The following is a 19,605-nucleotide window of genomic DNA, read 5'->3' as shown; positions in this document are numbered from 1 at the left end:
CTTGAATGGTGAATCCTGTACAGTGTCCCCACTACTTCATGTCTTGACTCGATCTGTAAAACTGAACCATTGAATCATGGTGTGATAATAAATCCATTCTGTAAAAGCATTCCGCTGTTGTCCTCTAGATGGCAGGAGAGCACCAGTAAATAAGGTGACTAGAGCAGTGGCAATTGACAGTGTGCTTTATTTTGGACAATTGTAGCCTACAGTATAGGCTACTCATTATGAGACACTTCCAAACCAGAACATTACAAATCAGAGCAGAAATGCTAGAAGGTGAGCTCAACAGTTGATAGGTTGCAAGCATAATTGAGGACAGTGTTGTGTATGCAAAATTCAACTTGAACTAAATGATTTCATGTATAATTAACAAGGCAAGACAAAAAAAATATATAATCAGGTCTGTTTGGCAGATTTTTGGTGATAGTAGTTTGGTAATCCTACAGTTCTTTTTATGACCTCACTGATTCAACACTGTGATAATTGAATATGACCAGACCTCTTATGACTGACTGTGATAAGGTGCGTTGTCCACACAGTTGCAACACAATGTTGTGTAAGGGAGGTCACTACTCATTTCTGCTCATATTTCATGAATAAATAGAGAAATCAAATGACCACAAGGTACACTTTATTCTAATTACTTGACTTTAATAGAGGTAACACTGGACGATTAACTATATTGGACACAGTTCAATTATTTTGAGGAGCATAATATCCTCATGAGAGGGGTGTATTCTGTTTGAAAAAGATCAGAAGTCAATAATTATTTCTAACAAATACAATAATTCATGTTCTGACCTACACATGACAAAAAAACACAATAGAGAACAAAAACCTTTGCACAAAAAAACCATCACTAATTGAGACATTGTAGCGGAAACAAAGACCGCTGACCAGGAAGGACATTACGTAGCAATGTCGAAGGCTTAAAGTGTTTATGGGGATTTTCTGTATAAAACGGATAGATCCAAACATGTGCAACTTTTTGCACTTCAAAGAATGAACTCCACTCCTTCTGTGCATAGGAAGATTTGGGTTTATAAATAATGTGTTCATCTTCGAAGGAAGAAGTTACAGAATAAACACCTCCTTTCTCGTAGGTTTCTAATATGCTTCATTGGAAGCCTTCTGCTGGCCCAGAGTATAGCCTGCAACGTCTTTCTTCTTCATACTGTAGATCAGGAATGATGCCAGTGAGGCAGCCAATGCCAGTCCCACCACCCCTCCTGCAATAATAGCTGCATAGAGATAGAAGAAGCCATTGGACATTGGACTTCGGAACAACTGCAATTATGCATCTCTTCCTCAAACATAGGATGAATAACATACAATATATATAGCCTGATTGGCATGACTTTAAAGGTGAGAGCTTACCTGCAAGAGCTTCTTTGTTCTCCAGAAGACTCTTACTCTTTGCCACGTTTCCTATGGCTGATCCTGTGTCATCTACTGACTCATGTCTGATGTCAAAGGTCAGGTCAGAATCATCCTAAAGACAACAGTGGGGATACACATAAAACAGAATTTCTGCTTGCCTTCTTACACATATTTTGCTCGTGGTGAAGAGGTTTCAGTAACTCTGAAAGACTCAAGGGAGAAAGTCCTACCCCGACTTTATTCCTGATGTCGCTGGTGTCTATAATTGGGATGGTTTTAACTGCTTCATCAATGCTATTGAGCATATAGTCGTCCTTACTCCTTGTCATTGTAAATGTTGAGATCGTGGTCAGCTTCACTGTGCCGTGGCCATTGTAAGTATCCAAAAAACTTCTGCTTCTTTTAGATTCTGAAGGGTTGGAATTTTTTAAACATTCTTGACATCAGATTGTAATGAAATATGACACAAACCCAACACTCATACATATGCTGAACTAGATTACCTTCTGACCACTCCCCTGAACCTGAACCTGAACCTGAACCAGACCCAGAATCTTCTAGATCATATTCAGGTCCGTCCCGCTCCTCTGGAGTTATAGTGTGCTGCTTACATGGGAAAAAAGCAAAATGAGGGTAACTGGATAGTATGTTGCTAAAAGCCAATAACTATGGCTTTGTACCTCTCTACAGTACGTGGAGTGTCACAGAGTCAAAGATAATATTATTATTACTATATCTATTACTACTATGCCATTTTTTCACAAGCGTAGTTTCTGAATTCTCCGGGAACACTTTTTGAGACAAGTAAGTCAGACGAGGGACAACAAAAGCAAAGCTTATAGCAACATTCTCCAAATAAAGAACTGTGAGTCAACCAATGAGTCATAGGTCCAAAGTCCAGTGCTACGCCAGCAACTTGTCACCCCACCAACAGAGGGCATTTCCCCCCCCCCCCCCACCCGCAACACAACATGGCAAACAAATAATGACTCAGGATGAGGCACTGGCAACAGGATGTCTTTCCTCTAGAAAGGGTTAGGCTTAGTCCTGAGAGACAAAAGCAGTGTCTGGAGTGTCTGGATTCTGCAACACCAATGTCACAACACTTACAGATTAACCCAGTAAGGGAGTAGTGATAACAGTACACAGGATCTTTTGTCTGTGATAAGGAAATGACTGTTGGCGATGTGATCTATAGACAGCTTCATACCCACAATATTTTCCATGTCATCCTCTGCTAGGCAGATAATATTCACAATGAGCACCTGTCTAATGGAGGTGCAATAATAAAGATATATATGGTGATACTGAATCCAACATAAATTCTACTCCCTGATCCGCCCACCATAAATCTCTATCATCTATGTTATGTTGACTATTCTGTTGGGTGTGTCAAAGACAACATCACACATCAAATAGAAACTAAAAAGCAAAATAATTCTACATATTGTGAATACAAATTACTTCCATGAGTTGATACTTTTCTAAACAGAATTCAATGTTATCAGTTTTCACTTAGAAAGTGTGGGTTGTTAAGCAGATAAAATAAAGATTACATTATCTCTGACATAATGCACAAGCAAATTAAAGTCTTATGGGCCAAAAATGTACTCAAGACAATACACACACATTACTAGATTTGTTCTCATCATAAGTTCCTGTCCACCTCCTTTACGCACGGACGCATACGTGAATTACGTGTTTAAGTGCACACTCTGTCTCTCTCCCTGCCAGTAATAAGCAAGGATAAAGTGACCTTTGAGTGCAGTCGACAACTGTAAACACTTATCTGAACCCAACATCACACAGACAGGCACAAGGTGGACTACAGCACAAGGTGTCAATGAACAGCTTTCAGATTTTAACGGCGTTGAAAGAAACTGACCTAATCATGGTTGATTAATTGAATGATTAAAATCCTGTCCGTATAAGGTAATGTGCATTATCAGTTGTAGGCCAAATGCTGACCAAAGGCTACACTTTATGGCATCTAGGCCTACGTAAGCGCAAAATGTCAACAATCATATTTTCTCCAGCTCCCATGCTGCTAGAAGATAGAATATTCTCTTTGTACAAAGCACATGTATTGCGTCAGCGCCAAGGCAGAAAAATATTTCTAATGCCGAGAAAATGTAATGACTTACCGATGTGATAATGGGAAGTACCCATAAGCCTACAGTATATAGTAAAGTGGTTATCGGTAGAGTCCTCATTTTGCCTCGTCTGAACAATGGTGTAATTGTATCGATACCCGCTTCTCTTCCGTCTCACACAGGTGTTTGGTAGCGAGTCACGCTTTGGCAGATCTGTAACTTACCTGTGGCGAGTGTCCCATCGCCCCGCCCTCTGTTCAGATCGACACGGAGAGAAAAGTCTTGATTTAATACTTTTAAATAAACATCACACAATGCACATACGCAATTGTAACACGTAACGGTTTTGAGGACAACTTTTGGTCAGAAATTCCTTACATACAAATCTATCAACCATAGAGGCCCTCGGACTCAAAACAGCCAGGTAATGTTCTGCTCAGAAATAAGCGCTATATTCAACAATATCTGGAAATGTGTGAAAGAAGGCTCAGAACTCAAATCAAATGTTAGAAGAACGGTTTAATCATACATAGTCACAATTCTGCTTCCAAAAAATGAGTTCTTTTTTTCTTCATCTAACATCTGGAAATGTACATAAGGCCACCTGAAAATGTACATGACTTTGACAGTGTGACAAAACTCATATGTTCATATTTATATAATTGACAATATCTTACATTTCTTTCGCTTACAAGGTAGTGGCTGTTCCAAAATACAGCACTCTTCTGTACAAAAATAATTCTGTCATATCCTGTGAAGTTTCCATGGTAGCAGAGAGGACTAGAAGCAGCCTCATTTTAAGTACAGAGCATTGGTGTTTTGTTTTTTTACTGTCACACGTCAGAAAGACTATCAACAGAAGATCTTACAGCTCCGAGTACAAATCGAGGCTGACCTTTCCCATAACAGATTAAAAACAAAAAAAAAACATGTCAGATTGTGAAGCCATAAAAAGTTTTCTTTTAAAATAACGCTTGATCAAATAAAACTGTATACATTATATTCGAGGGGAAAGGAGTGATGAATATACACACATCAAAATGCACATTTTTGCTTTTTTCCCCCAAAGTGTAAAAGACATCCCATTTACAGCATCAACGTTTACAAATGTACAACTGTACAGACGAAATAAAAGCATCACTACCAATTTAGCAAGGCCTGTCAAACATCACAACTAGACATTTCAATTAAACTAATAAACTTACACTTATTACCTGCACATATACTACATGTATTCTACAATTATTCATATGAAGCAAAAAACAAAAGCCATCACTACTAGCATTACAGATGAGTTGTATAGCTTTTGATGGCCCCACCAGCCTCCATTCACCTGCAACTCACTTGCACATTCAGACCAAAATTAAAAGAAAACTGAACAAAAAGTCAACCTCATGACGGTCTTGCAATCCCATGTCAAGAATCCTTTTGTCCACAGCTCACCCCCCAATCCCAGATATACTTTAAGCTTTACAAACATGGGATGAGCCCTTCTCAAAAACCTTTTCCTACTACTCTGAACTGCAGGCGGTGGGGGTACCATCATTACCCTAAGTCCCCTACCCAAAAGCAACAATTTAATATTTACTCATACATAAAGATGCTATACATTGCTAAACTACTTCTATGCAAGAGATGATATTCAGTACATAAAGATACCGTTTCTAGGGCAGTGTTCATCTCAAACTACAAGACAGATAAGATGTTCCACAAAACATGATAAAGAAAAATCATTCCAAGTATTAAAAACCTGTCACAGCATGCCAATGCTTACCCACTCCCACCCATACCCCCGAAGAGCCCCACTACGGTCATTTCATGTAAAGATTACGCCAGGTTAAACTCCCACTATGCAACCTGACCTCATGCTCTGCTTCTGAAAGAGAATTACGTCTATGGTAGCCGTGTCTGGAACAAGCCCCAAGCAGCCATTGAGTGAGCGGCAAAAATCATAAGAGTAAGACGGTAAAGGTAGGGCTCAGTGGAAACGTCACCGCCTCTGGATTTGACCAACAGCCTATGAGTCTGACAGTCTGCACTGTTAAGTACCGACACGTTTCATCGCATGGAGCGGACAGTCAAATCAAGCAAACTGCAAGCTGTGTCAACGGGGGGGTGGAGGGGGGAGAAAAAGAGTACACCCACTGATGAGATAAGGAGGCAACAAAGTAGAGGCCAGAATGAGCCACACCACTGGATGACAACCCAAATTTCAGCACAGAGCTCTCCAAAGCAAAGCACTTTAATTGGTCCAGAGGACCGATGGATGACTAACTCATTGGCACAGGAGACATAGTAATCATCACTGGACAGAAGGGTTTCATATCTATCCATACTATGTAGTGCTAGTAAAAATGAATCAATCAGCTGCTTTGGCATGGGTACCATTGCTTGTGCATGGGATTGTGTAGAAATATATATATAGAATATATATATATTCAATTGCCTGGCTTTTTAATTAAAACAGCTGATCATAGTAAGTCTGGGTACAAAAACAAATGGACATTTTTAAAAGGATCACTCAGTTTGGCCTTATAAAGTCACTTGCTGGTGTAATTGTAAGAATTGTAAATTTCAGCAAATGTGTAATTTTTTCTACAGAGAATTTACAAGGTAAAAAACTAAATGTACAAGATTATATACGAAAACCAGTCAGTTACATCAATTACATCATAAACAAGGGGTTTGTGCTTTACCCGGGAGATTGCCTGCAGACAGTGTGCCCCCAGGTGGCCACATAGGGGACCTGCACCAAGGGGGGGCATAGTGGCAGGGTCAGATGTCACAGCATTCTTAGGTGAAGTTGAATTTCTTTTTTTTTGGTAATTCCCCAAAATGGGACAACAGAGGGTGTCAAAGGTAAACCCTGATGGTTCAGGAGCGCCTTCTACATAACTAGATAAAAGAAGGGGGCGAGGGAGGGCTCCTACTCTGGTCTTTTTCAGGGGACACGGGATCCCCCCCTACATGAGGCCGTTGGTGGGGCCACCGATAGGACCAAGGTCGGACCCACTCTTCATGTAGTACTTCTCTAGCTTGGCCAGGATGTGCTTCCCATAGGTGTACTTGCGCAAGGTGGCAATGTGGGGCCGTATCTATAAAAAAAAAAAGAAAAAAAAAAAGAGTAAAATATGAGTTCACTCGCTATACAATCTGTAGGGACCGCCCAAAATATCCAGGTTACAAATTGTACAGTGTTAGATGGGAAGCAAATGAGATCTGACGACAGTAAATAAAACTAAAAGTTTAGGACGGCTGCATCGTTTTTTTTTTTTTGCTCACCTTGTGCATGATGATCTTGCGCTGGGCGGGCTCAGCCATGTCGATCATCCTCTGCACGACGTAGTTGGCGTACTGATCCTTCATCATGGTGTACAGGGCGCTGTGGGGGCCGTCCTTCTGGCAGCACACCTCATCTATCAGCAGGGCCCTCTCTGCACGGGAGGAGTGGATCACACACTTCTCCACCACGTTACTGGGAGGAGGAGGAGGGAGAGAGGCGCTCTGGTGAACACACCACTACCAGATAAACAATGACTGACTACCGCAAAAAATAACAATGCCCTGGGGTCCAAATAGAAAAAAAAAAAAAAAAAGGGACTTATTGAATATTGTCTTATAAATATCTCCAGTTGAGATACTTGTAGATACTGCAATTACATATGGGAATAGAATCAATTGCGGCAGCCATGAAAGGTACAGGCCTAGAGAAAGATAAGATGGGAGACAAGAGAGGGTTGGCTTACCTTGCAAATTTGTGCTGACTCAGAACAAGGACCTTCCCACGGACCTCAGACACGATCTTGCTCTTGTCTTCTGGTCTCCCATGCTCTAGAACATGCTGGATGACATAGTTGCCATACTGATCCTGCAGGGGGCAATGGAAGCAGCAGTGTGATCACATTTCCATTCACCACAGAGGAAGGGTACATCCTGTTACTGAAATCAACATTACTCATGCGTTGATTCTCTGATTGTGCGTCTGATAGATTGTTGTGAAATAAATGTATGACCCCTCCCCCCCCCCTCCCCCCACCCCCGCATCAACTGATCAACTTCAACAAATAGGCTACCATGTGTCTTCTACCATCACCGCAGAAGATTAGACAAAGGAGATGCTGCCAGTTTTAAGACAGGACAATGAGCAACCAGCAACATCTTTGCCCCTTCAGGGATGGGTGATAGACATTCATGGGTGTGGTTGTAGGGAAGGAACTTACACCTACGGCTGTATGGCAGGAAACACTTAAACTCACCTGACCAGGTAACAAACATTTGCCCATTTCAAATGAATAACATGCCTCATATTAGAGCAGGCTTTTCATTTGATAGACGACAATCACATAATTTGCTTTACAAACATTCCTCATCATTTTGCTTAATTGCAATCTACTTTATGGCTCGATCTTCCTTGACCTTAAAGATGCTACAGGATATTTTGTATATTTTCAGCCACATGTCCCTCCCCAGATTGGACAGAGATGGGCACGCCTCCCCACTCCCGTGGGCAAAATAATTTGGCCTTAAACTGAGGACTGTGGTCTAATGAGATAAGAAATCATGAACCATGCAGTCAACACTTGCTTAGTCTTTCAATTCGTAACAAAAATCCTGTAGCATCTAAGTTTAGATCAACTTAGAAGCAGACTGAACAATCTACTATGCCAATGTCGTAGGTCCAAATTGTGGCAAAATGCTCTTGGGGGGGGGGAGGTATTTCTACCAAGCATTCAGAGTGAAATCAGAGGAGGAAGGAAATAGTGAAGGAGAAAACAGGTGGATCAGGAGGCATCCCTGACCTAAGATGGGAAGTATCAAACAGAGCAGTCAAGCCAGTGTTGTGAATCCTCTATGTGGTAGAAAGACTTTAAAAGCAAAGGAAAGGGAGGAGGAGGCGGCGGGAGGAAGAGGCGTGCTCTGTGTGTTAGAGAAATGCCTGCAAAGAGGGAATAGTTGGAGGAAAGGCCTCTCTATGTGTTAAAGCAGGCTCGAGAGAGAGAGAGAGAGAGAGAGAGAGAGAGAGAGAGAGAGAGAGAGAGAGAGAACAACACAAGGACATCCGCGTGTGAGGGAGGCGAATTGCTCTGACCTTGAACAGTGCATCGCTGGACACTGTATAATATGTTTTGGGTGTCATCTCCAATGAAACGCCTTGATATTTCTAGATGGAATAAGTGGGGGCAGGGGGTGTTTTAATCATCATCATGTCATAGGTCAGAGTCAGAAATAACTGGCAGCATGAATACACTTATGCACATCCATTAACCAATGGATTAACATTAACAGAGCTCAGCCTAAAACAGCCAAATTTACCAGGCTAACAATGAAAACTTAACAACAAAAATACCAAACATGCACACGCGCGCACGCACGCACGCACACACATGACAAAACCAACTTACAAGTCATTCATGACATCAAACAATCAAAAGCTAGTGTGTGTGTCGGAAGAGAACAGGGGGTGGGGAGTCCAACTTGCTTACCTGGCCGAGCTGCTCAGAGTGCTGGTGCAGCTCCTCCAGTATGGGCAGGGTCTGCTCCTGGGTGCAGTGCTCCAAGATCCTCTGGATGACCCTGCAGCCGTAGGGGTGGGTGGACAGCACAAACACCTGGAGGGAGGGGGAGAAACAAGGAGACAACGGATATGAGACAAAACCTCCAGAAGTCTGGTTCACCACTGGAAGTCAGCACATAAACCGTAAGAGATCACAGGCTGGGGATTCAATCCAATCTGAGAAGCAACATTTGATTAAGTCATTGGCCACAGAAGACTTAAAAAGCCTATAAACTGGACATGTCCCTCCCTGCAATGAAGTCCAGGGGTGTAGAAAGTGTAAGGAGAAAAAAAAAAAAAAAGTCTACAAATATGACAGCTTTGTTTGTAGATTCAGATAGCACCTTTCCCCATCACTACTGACAGCTGCGTTTATGTGTGTTATGATGAAAGAGACTCACCTGGCCCTGGAAGGCGTCGATGATGAACTGTAGGGCCTGGGGCTGGACACATTCGATACACTTCTGCACCACGTGGTTCCCATTCTGATCCTTCACACACTTCAGCACGTGTCCGTCCAGCTCACGAACAATGTCACTCTGATATGGGTAATGTGTATGAGAGGAGTTAGGCCAAGGTGTCAATCTGGTCACTCCGTTCATCTTGAATGCTCATTCCTCGAGCTCCAGAGAAGGAGGACGCCCCAATAATACAGGCAGTTATCCATGTGACGGATAAACTGAATATGTATAAAGAAGATAATTTAAAATCCCACTTACAATTACCTGCTGCTCAGAGGAGATGGACTCCAGGGCTTTCTGGATGACCCGGCAGCCGTACATCTGCAGTGCCAGGGGCAGGACGTGCCCACGGATACGTGTCGCCAGAGCGAGCTTCTGATCTGCACTACCAAACTGCACAAGACAAGACAGCAGAGACGCACAACAAACGTTCACTTTACGGCTTACTAAAACCACACACCTATGGGTTTACTGTCTTTGTAAATGACGAGGAAATACTGAATTGATGCTCGTAATACGATCCCAAGGCAATACAGGCGAGACAGGTTTTATGCCCAGGTGCTACAGTTTAAATGTTAATAATTAAAATTGTCCCAACCTCAAAGAACTTCTGGATGACATAGTTCCCAAAGACATCAGTCATCAGCTGGTATGCCGCCTGCAGGATCTCACCAAACACCATCTGCCTCTCAGCAGGAGTGGCCCTCTCCAGCTTCTGCTGGATAAACCTGGAGGGGGACAGGGAAAATGACATTGTTAAGAGAAAGAGTGAACAATAAACTCAAATCATACTTAACTGGAGGGGGATATGTGCTGAGGACAGTGTGACAGAGTTTTGGTTTTGGGTGTGTGTCTGTAGAGAGAGAGAGCGTGTGAGAGAGCGAGCATGACGTACCTGGACCCGTGTTGGTCCTGAGAGAACTCCACCATGTGTCCGGGAAGGTCGCGGAGCTGCAGGTTGGGGAAGCGGTTGTTGCGGAAGTCTTCCAGCAGACGGCTGCGTCCGGAAGGCATGACATCGGAGCGACTGTAGCGAGGACGAGACGGGGGGAAGAGCTGACTGCTGGAGCTGAACAGGCTGGAGGTGCCGCCGGCGCTCCGGTACTTGGCCTCTGCCCCTGGCGCAGCAGAGATGTAGCGCCCGCTCCCGTTCGTCAGGCCACCTGTGTTACAATGGGGAAATCTTGAGTGGCATTGTCGCACTGAATAGCAACAAACGGTAGTAGTGCTTGAGTGTAGCAGCAAATAGGTGGTGATTCTCATCAGAAGGTTCCCTTGTCATAAACCTGCACGTGTACATAAAAACTTGAGACTTCCTGCAAAACTGAATTACTGACACAGACACAACACAATCTCTACTCACAAACATACATAATGTCTTACCCAGGTGAAGGCTGGAGGAAGATCCATGAGAGGAAGGCAGAGAGGGCGGGGGTGTGAGGGGGGAGTGGCCTGGTGTTAAGCCAATGGGACTGGGTGAGGAAGAGTAGCCGAGGCTGTTGTAGAACGGCTGGCCAATGGGGGTCAGACTGCTGCCGCCACGCTTGTACAAGTCAGAACTGGCCAACAAGGAGTCTCTGCGAGAGACGCTGCTACTGGTGGAGCTTGACACTACATGACAGAGAAGGGACAGAAATGTTTAGGTGTAGAGAGAAAGAGGGTGAGAGGTAGAGAGGGAGGAGGAACAGGAGCAAGAGGAGGGAGGACAGCAAAGAATCAAAAAGAAGGGGGGTGACAAACATGCGATTCAGGATTGCACTGACTTGGTCGAATGCTAATCAATTGTCAAGAGCAATGTCCAAAGTTCCAGGTCTAGTACCTCCCCCCTCCTTTGGTCTGTCACTTACCTGAGGAGCCGAAGCCTCCGAGAGCAGAGCCCAGGCCCACGCCCAGGGAGCCTCCAGTGTTGCTGAAGCCCAGGGATGAGCTTTGCGGTGGGGCAGCGGAGGTGTGGGAGAACAGAGAGCTGCTCTGGGAGCTGGCGGGCATGGAGCCGGAACCGTAGAAAGAGCTGGAGGGCATGCCGCTGTTTTGGGGGGGAGGCTGCTGCTGTTGTTGCTGCTGCTGCTGCTGCTGGGGCATGGAGCGGTACATACCGTTGGCCGGACCACCAGACATGTTGTTCCCGGAGCCAGACTGTGACGCCGCAGCCGCTAATGGGGGAGAGAGCGCATCGGGAGAGAAAGAGAGGCAGAGCAAAACCAGGTCAAATTGGCTCAGTGTGGTACAGATAGGGAGAGGATGGAGGTTGAGTTCATAGTAGTGTGACCACTGTGAAACTACCAAATTTGGAGGACAGCTAATTGGTAGGCGCTTTGCATCTATCAATGTATACAAAATACCACTCAGATGTAACACCTTTGCGTCTTACTAAACAGAAAAACACACATTAAGAAAACGGCAGCACAGTGCCTGTGAATAGCTACGATGTCTACTCTTCACACAACACAATATTATGGAATTGAAAGGTAAGCCAGTGCTCACCAGCCTGAGCCGCAGCTGGGTTGATGAGGAGCGGGGTTTGGACCAGACGGACAGGCCCACCAAGACCAGCACGGGCCCCAGGGCCCATCACCAGGGCTCCATTCTGGTCATAGTAAGCTGCAGGGGCCAGCACTTGGTAACCTGGAAAGACATAGTACATGGTGAAACAATGACATACACAAACCTAGATGATCAGTTCTAGAAAATCTAGCTGTATGTTCAGGGTCCATAAGTTTGCTAATAAAGAGAAGAGTGAGATCTTATTGGCATGATGATCAGAAGGGAGAAACTGACAGCCTGTATGAGCGTGTGCATGAAGGTAGACAGGTAGGTTTACATATGACCCCCTTTAACACCTTGCAAGCCTGTTCAGCCTGTTTGGGTGGGCTACAGATCAACCCGCAACACGCCTTCAGAGCTGAGGCTTAGGGCACAGTATGTGGATATTCAAATGCTACTTTTTCATCTCACGCTACTGCAGAAAGCTCTTAGCCTGTTTTGAGTGCATGTACGAGTTACATACTCATGCAGCTGCGTATACATCACTGACCTGACATGCCTGCGTAGGCCAGGGCTGGGTTAGCAGCCGCAGCTGCTGCCATGGACTCCTGCTGGCTCTGCTGGTTCTGTCCAGGTGTGAGGGGGCGCTGGTTGGTCCCTGCACGCATCACCTAGAAGAAAGAGCCACGGTTTACATCATAACCTACTTGTCCACCAGATGACCTCTGATTGTCAAAGACAAGAGGGCAAACGTACAGAACAAGGAGACGATGAATGCTCACTCATCAATAACTTGCCGATCAAATGCTCGACGTTGTTATCAAATGTAGCTGATTTGCATAGTAAAACGCCTACCTGTTGCTGTCCCGGCCCTGGTCCCTGATTAGATGCCTGCTGGTTAGCATTGTGATTGGCAGCTGCCGCAGCCTGTTGCTGGAAGAGGTTGGCTGGGTACACGCCCCATGGAACACCATAGTACTGGGGAGGAACTACTGCAGGCCCTTAAGGAAGGAAGTCGTATCAGAATTTCATGTTCATTTATACAGCTACGGTAAAACTTTTTGCATGACTTGCAATGGAACCTGAATGAATTACAATTGTTGCATGCATTGAAACATAAAAGACTGCTTGCTTGCAGCGGTAGAAACCAAAATTGTGGATAAGTAACCAAAAGCCAGTACAAGGACAGTGGGAACGATCCAGTGCTGTGGATGGGGTACAAGCGTGTGTCTGAGGTGCTGACCTGCCAGTGTGGCGGCTGCTGCCAGTCCTGCAGCAGTGTAGGGGTCTGCTCCAGGGGGTCCAGCGTTGATGATGTATGGGTTTGGCACAAATGCCGGAGCAAGGCCTGCTGCAAAAAAAAAAAACCCAACCATGTCAAACATCCATATTCATATTGAATACCGACATCGAAAAACACAGCGAACCAAACTTGTACGGTACTGCATGCTGAACAATTTGACTTACAAAATGTTCAAAGCGAATGAAACATTCAAACTCCTACCCAACTTAACGCACTGAGCGCCACATGTGGAGACAACTTTATACGCTTCATTATTACGATCATTTGTATTCTGTAGATGTGTGCGTATACACACAAACAACTTACCAAGATGTTGCTGCTGGGCTGCAGCCAGGGCATACTGTTGCTGCTGAGCGGCAGTGAGCTGCTGAACAGTCAGATGGTTGGACCTCTGGAACAACTGGACACAAAACAAATATGGTTGAGTGTTATGGTGAGTTTACACAGTGCTCAGGTCTATTGCTACACTTTGGGAAATGTCGTTCATTGTTCAACGTACCTGTTGCTGGGAATTGTAGTCAAACAGTCCAACTGGTGTGCCGGAGGAGTCCACCTGGATCTGGTTTCCGGCATAGTCAAACTGGAGGGATTCCACCCCTGCCTGCTGCTCCATGCCACCCATGTTCTGCACCTCCTGGTTCTGGAAGTCCTCTGCAGGGGCCTTGTTCTGGGCCAGGTTCTGGGGCTGGAGGGCATGGGGGTGGTGCTGGTGCTGGTGCTGATGCTGGTGCTGACCCATCATCTCTAGCCCTGCCTGGCTCTGGCCCATCCTCTCAACTGCCTCAGTAGGGGACGCCTGGCGACTTCCTGGGGTTGGGCTGGAGCAACAAAAAAAGGAGACAATATTACCACTGAGTAGAATATGGCCACATTCACAATAGTCTGCCAGCAAATTGTCTAACAAAAAAAATGAACTGTGTAAACAATTGTACATTGCAGAACCAAGGATGACAAAAAAAAGTACCCATACTTGAAGTCTTTGCAGTCTCTGTCCATTCCATTGAGCAGGCCTCTCCCGCTGGCTTTGGACGCGTCACTCTCCTCTCCAACCTTCATCTCTGGGCTCTTGTCCTCCTCGAATGGGGACACTTTGTCTTGGGTGTCGCCCTTTTCCCTCCCGTCTGGGTCAGCATCCCCTCCACCCTACAAAACTCAGAAACATAAGTATCCTACCTAACCTGAACCTCAAACACCCTACTTAACCTAAAGCTCAATCAGAGCACATTAGAAGTTACGGTATTTTGACAGTTTAGAGTTTCATTTTAAATTGAACTTCTGGAATAAGTGGAGTAAAAGAACAGTCACTATTGAAAAAAGAGCGGCAGAAAACGAGAGGGACCCTCAACTTACATAGCCACCATTCCTGTACCGGCCATCCATCTTGTCACCCGGGGAGGAGCTCAGGACATACTCAACCATGCTGACGCCAAGGCCACCACCTTCTGAGCGAGGTGATAGCACGGAACTTGCATCGCCGTTCCCATGGAAACCCTGTCCAGGTCGTCGTTGCACCATGATTGGCTGGGACACTGAATGATCTTCAACAAAGGAATGGGGTGGAGGGGTAAGAATAAAAATAGTTAAAAAGTAAACAATTTTCGGGAATCTTTGCTTTCAGCAAAAACTTTGAGAATGCAAACAAAAGCCTTTTATAGTTGCAGTTGAAGTAGTTACATTTTCAAGATTATAAAATTAAAAAGATAGTTGAAAGAAGTGGGTAAATCAAATGGAAGCTGCTGTCCACCCCGGAAATGTAGCAACTGGAGGAACGTTTTTCTGTGATATGCGTCATATTTCGCAATACATTTGTGGAAGTAGCTCGACAACGAAATGCAAGTAAGGGGGAAGATATTTTAAATTGTGTCAAATGTTTTTATTTATGCGTATCGATAATTATTCAAAAAGGGCAGAGGATATCGCAGTCACTTTCAAACTTTTTTTTAACTGATTGGCGTGAACATGTTCTGATCTGTGGGGCGAATTTATTGTAAGACCCTAGAAATTACAAAAGTAATGTACAAATAGTGTACAACTAATGTTCACACCCCCTATTGTTTTCCAACAATAAATTCCAGTCAGGACTGCTTATTTTTCACAGACTGCAGACGGAAACGGATGCAGAGTGAACCCTCTGGCTCCTCCCATCTCTGTGGTAGCATTTTGGTAATGCTGTATCTAACAGGCTGAAATGTAAAGCTGTTGCTCCAAAAGAACACTAAAAGGCCCCATATTCTTCTTCTTAGTTCTCTCACACAGAGCACAAAGTAACCGTAACATTTTAAATAGACGGGACATGGTTACAAATCAAGGAGTTACTGGTTGCAATTGGACTGTTTTCTGCAATTCATAAGGCAAATGTAACCCTAATTCCCATATAGTAAAGGCCTAGTTGAGTACAAAACCACTCACGAGAAGTTCCCCATGCATTATCCCTCCACTCCTCTCCAAGGAGCATCCCTTTCCTTCCATCCTTGGCCAATTCATCAGAATCCCAGAGTTTTTTTGCAGGCAGCAGCTGTGAAGAAAACCAAAAAGTCAACTTACATGTGGATACTCCAAGACACTATGCCTTAACAAAGCAAACTGCTTGAATTTCATTCTGAGACTAGTAAATTGACACTGAATTTCTACATTCAAGCAATGGCACAATTGAAAAGACAGAACAGTTTAAATGTCATCATATACACTCCAAAACGATTTTAAATTTGGTAACAAACTCTTTTAACTGTCCAAAAGTGAGAAAACATTTCTTGCGAAACGTCTGACAACTTACCTCCCCCATGCCCCTAGACTCCAAAGCAAGAGCTTGAAAGTTGTAGTTCATCTCATCCACAGTGCGAACCTGGGACAAAACATAACGAAGTTGGGGTTATGGCCTAAACAATTTTTCAGTCTGAATATGACGCTAATTTATAATGGTTTGGGAAATCACAGGGAAGTTGCAGGAATGCTAATTAAAAGTTCACAGGCACTGGATGTAGACCCCTGACTCCATTCAGATATTAAAACATTCATATACTGTTGTCCAAAATGCATACCGCCTTACATAGAACACTCAACATTATATAGCAAAATTGTTAAATAAGCCTCTCCGCCTTTGACACTCACTGAAAAAAAAGTCCTCAGTAATGCGAAAGGTTGTGCAAACATAGAATTTCGAAACATGTTGTTATCTCAAAGAATGGTTAATAATATTACATAAAATGCCTGGTTCACTTAAATGTAAAGGCAAAATGCCTTTACAACATTACTGTATAAACTGGATCAAATAGTGAATTCCTTCAAGGGTTGTTATCCTCAGGTGTGAAAAGGGAATTGCCATCATCCTCACTGACTGTTCTGCTCATTGTCAGCCATTGATATTAGACATCAGCCAGGCCTGTTCCCTTCGTGCGACTGATAACAGATGTCTCCCCAGACACACACACCCATCTTTCCCTTTGACAGGCTCTGGGATTCTGAAAACATTTTGCATATAAACTCATGTTCACCTCTAAAAAAGGAGAATTTTTATATTTGAACTCTTTCTATGATGAGAATTACCTGTTAAATTATGTATATCTGTACCTAAGGATGGCACCTTCAATAGAGAAACTGTACATTTCTCCATCTAAAACTAGCTTTAATCTGTGAAAATAATCAATTCCAGATTCCCAATGATTGGACTGTTTGGCTGGAGCAATTCATGTCACACTTGGATACTTGATGTGCCACTGGGGTGGTAGAGCATAGACGTTTCTAGCATACCATAAATGATACCCATGTTTAACACATTCCAGGGCTTCTAAAGTTTGCTCTTAACATTTCACACCAAAATTAGGCTGGTAGAGCTTGGGAAAATAATTGTACCTGATCAACATGGTTGCCATCTCCAGTGGGCCAGCGATGCTTGCTGGGAGTGCAACCCCCCAGCTGCTCCCCAGGCTGCCTCTGAAAGAAGTACCCCACTGTGGCGTCATCCTGAGAGCGCCCACTCAGTGGAGGCTGTGGGGTGCCTGGGGTAGGGTTGGCACCCCGGTCCATGCCCTGCAGAGGGTGCGGTCCTCCAGGTCCTGCTCCCCCTACCGTGGCTAGGGATCCCCCTCCATGAACTCGGACACCCCCAGTTTCGGGGGCACCGTTTGTATGCAGCATCCCACCTCGCGTCTCCTGCCAGGCCACGTCATTCATACCTAGGATGCTGCATGGAACGCTCATTCCACGGGGAAACCTGTGGAGCAAGACATTTAGACACTTGTTAAATCTCATGAAGACACATAGCTACAGTATCTTCAGATTGACTTAACTTGATTTACAGTTAGAGCTTAGTGTACTTACTGGTACAGAACATATGCCTGCTGAACCAACCTAACATGCAATGCTTAATATTACTGAATATATTTTCCCCATAGATATCACTGATTTTTTCCCCCCCCTTCTAATGTGTTTGCATAATTTTGACAATAGGGACTGTGTTCGGTCACTTTTTGCCTTGTTCCTCAAAAGACAGTTTAGGAAGATTGATGACAAATTATATTGTCCAGTTGTCTACAATTGGTTTAGAAAAGCTAGTTATCCCATCAAAGTCGCAAAATGCATCACGGCTTTGCAATTGCATTGAACTGTATCGCATTAAGTATTGTTGTTTAATGCAACCCTGTCAAGATGTTTATCGCGGATCATTTGAACATTTTTACTTTAACTAGGTATAAGTTACTAGCTTACATACGCGATAATGTGCAGTGATTAAACACAGATGCGTGTGTAGCAACTGAGGCTGAAACCAACTTATAACGTTAATTATTCGCTAGCTTGTCTTACTGCTAAGCTAACAGGCACATTCAGGGAGTACAGCTAGCTATAACTGGTGTGTTTGGCCTTCTTCTTCGCCAGGCTATCGACGATAGTATCGTGAACATTGGCACGCTAGTAAATATAACAGCGAACTTTTAGCTAACGTTAGCTAGCCAGCGAACTAAAGAGGACCATGTAGTTAGTTAGGTGAGTTACATAGTTCAGCTCTTTGGAGGACCTAGGTCGAAAAAACATTTACATGATGAAAGCTATCTAGCTAACTAATTGCTAGCTACTGCTTGCTATTATGTAAGCTAGCTAGCTATCCTAGCGGGTTGACTGATCCCGATTCCCTGGAACGAAAACGTCCCATGTTATGGGAGCTAGTTTAAGTCGAGTCAAGTGTATGAATGCAACTTTCACAAATTCCCTAACTGATCATAAGCTCGCAGTAGAAAAACAATAGCTAGCTAATTTATGAACTGAAAACTTTTTGTTTTACGAGTGTTTAGTAGCTAATGTTTCATTAACCGGAACGTTCCATTCCAGCAGTTAGACTTTCCCGACCACAGCTAGCTATGTTCACGATTTCTCTAGCTGGCTATCTAACGTTCACGACAACGGAATGAAATGGCAAATGGCATGGACAATGCAGGCTATTAACTTGAAAAACTGCCCGGCTGACATAGCTAATGCTAGCCAATGTAGCCAGCTAGCTACGCTAACATGAACCTGGGTCTTGATCACAAAAAATGTGTTTGAAGCTAATCCTTACTAGCAAGATAGCTATGTAGCCGTTTGCTAACGTTAGCCAGATTTGTTGATTAGCTAGCAGAGTAAGGAAGGCCTCTTACCTTTTCAGTTTGATATTTAAATCAGCGAAATAAAATCACTACGTTATTATATATAAACATACAATGAAAACATAGCTTGTTGTCGTTCACACGGCGTTAGACAGCTGTAAAGCAAACCGTAAAACGAGTAAAAACATACAAATGTCGTCTGGTGAGCTGCATTAACAAAACACCACTGCTGCTGGGTAACTACACACTCACTAACAACATGGCCCCCCTCCAAGTTCCAAACAGAGGGGCCTTACCCGCTAAACAAAAGGGGGAAATACTGAACGACCACGGCAATAATCCACGCTTCAAATAGTCCGAATGCGCACTATAGTGCAATATAGAATTTTAGGAGGTACTTACGCGCTGTCGTTTCGGGGGAAGATCGATGTTTATAAAACGTCAGGGCTAAAACCGTAGCAGGTTATATTGTTTTGTTTCCGTGGAGATCGGTGTTTTAATGATTTAGGATTGAACGTGCAGTGTAGCTAGGAGTTTGACTATCACGCCAGTGCCCTCCCTGCAGTCTATGCATATTGTACGTTAGACCTGCGCACTGAAATGGCAAAGCAACATTATTTGCAATAACAAAATATTACAAATTACGCCCAAATTATGAACTTAGAATTCTTCAGTAATTCAAATATGAATTGTATGATTTATTTGATTAATAGTCATGATTATTCCGTAGTGAGTCTAAACTAGACTACTA

At 43.8% G+C, this 19,605-nt stretch overlaps 2 protein-coding genes across 9 annotated transcripts; both read right to left on the bottom strand.

The window, feature by feature from the left end:
- Positions 1-251: 251 nt before the first annotated feature.
- On the bottom strand, positions 252-3,648 carry LOC310818285 (uncharacterized protein). 2 transcript variants are annotated; one of them, XM_083689156.1, is made up of 5 exons: positions 3,528-3,648; positions 1,887-1,986; positions 1,614-1,792; positions 1,381-1,495; positions 252-1,244 (listed from the first exon to the last, which is right to left on the bottom strand). In XM_083689156.1, exons 1-5 carry the CDS (start codon positions 3,594-3,596, stop codon positions 1,111-1,113), a joined length of 597 nt encoding a protein of 198 aa, XP_083545282.1. In that variant the 5' UTR covers positions 3,597-3,648; the 3' UTR covers positions 252-1,110. The 2 variants fall into 2 exon arrangements, with proteins under 2 accessions (XP_083545282.1, XP_083545281.1); XM_083689155.1 differs by having other exon boundaries at positions 1,887-1,989; positions 3,528-3,643.
- A 329-nt stretch (positions 3,649-3,977) lies between these two features.
- On the bottom strand, positions 3,978-19,337 carry pum2 (pumilio RNA-binding family member 2). Of its 7 annotated transcripts, none has more exons than XM_083689048.1 (23): positions 19,257-19,337; positions 17,128-17,488; positions 16,052-16,120; positions 15,688-15,793; positions 14,629-14,816; positions 14,249-14,421; positions 13,778-14,096; positions 13,585-13,678; positions 13,219-13,326; positions 12,831-12,976; positions 12,526-12,646; positions 11,976-12,116; positions 11,339-11,644; positions 10,875-11,102; positions 10,387-10,654; positions 10,090-10,219; positions 9,750-9,884; positions 9,432-9,569; positions 8,960-9,085; positions 8,566-8,637; positions 7,223-7,344; positions 6,759-6,951; positions 3,978-6,571 (listed from the first exon to the last, which is right to left on the bottom strand). In XM_083689048.1, the coding sequence occupies exons 2-23, from the start codon at positions 17,473-17,475 to the stop codon at positions 6,440-6,442; spliced, it is 3,663 nt and encodes a 1,220-aa protein (XP_083545174.1). In that variant the 5' UTR covers positions 17,476-17,488; positions 19,257-19,337; the 3' UTR covers positions 3,978-6,439. The 7 variants fall into 7 exon arrangements, with proteins under 7 accessions (XP_083545174.1, XP_083545177.1, XP_083545179.1 ...); XM_083689051.1 differs by having other exon boundaries at positions 9,756-9,884; XM_083689053.1 differs by having other exon boundaries at positions 12,831-12,967.
- Between the last annotated feature and the right edge of the window lie 268 nt (positions 19,338-19,605).

Source organism: Argentina silus (assembly GCF_951799395.1).
Source record: "Argentina silus genome assembly, chromosome: 17".
Taxonomy (NCBI): Eukaryota; Metazoa; Chordata; class Actinopteri; order Argentiniformes; family Argentinidae; genus Argentina; species Argentina silus.
The sequence above is the reverse complement of the archived record's forward strand: the minus strand, read 5'-3'. Positions and strand labels throughout refer to the sequence as shown.

Coding starts and splice junctions, on each gene's coding strand:
- LOC310818285 (XM_083689155.1), bottom strand. CDS start 3,596: ATGAGGACTCTACCGATAACCACTTTACTATATACTGTAGGCTTATGG. Junction 1,496..1,613: donor ACATCAGGAATAAAGTCGGG/GTAGGACTTTCT, acceptor TGTTGTCTTTAG/GATGATTCTGACCTGACCTT. Junction 1,245..1,380: donor GAACAAAGAAGCTCTTGCAG/GTAAGCTCTCAC, acceptor ATCTCTATGCAG/CTATTATTGCAGGAGGGGTG.
- pum2 (XM_083689048.1), bottom strand. CDS start 17,475: ATGAGCGTTCCATGCAGCATCCTAGGTATGAATGACGTGGCCTGGCAG. Junction 12,977..13,218: donor AGCAGCCGCCACACTGGCAG/GTCAGCACCTCA, acceptor TCCTTCCTTAAG/GGCCTGCAGTAGTTCCTCCC. Junction 10,655..10,874: donor TTCCTCCAGCCTTCACCTGG/GTAAGACATTAT, acceptor ATTGTAACACAG/GTGGCCTGACGAACGGGAGC.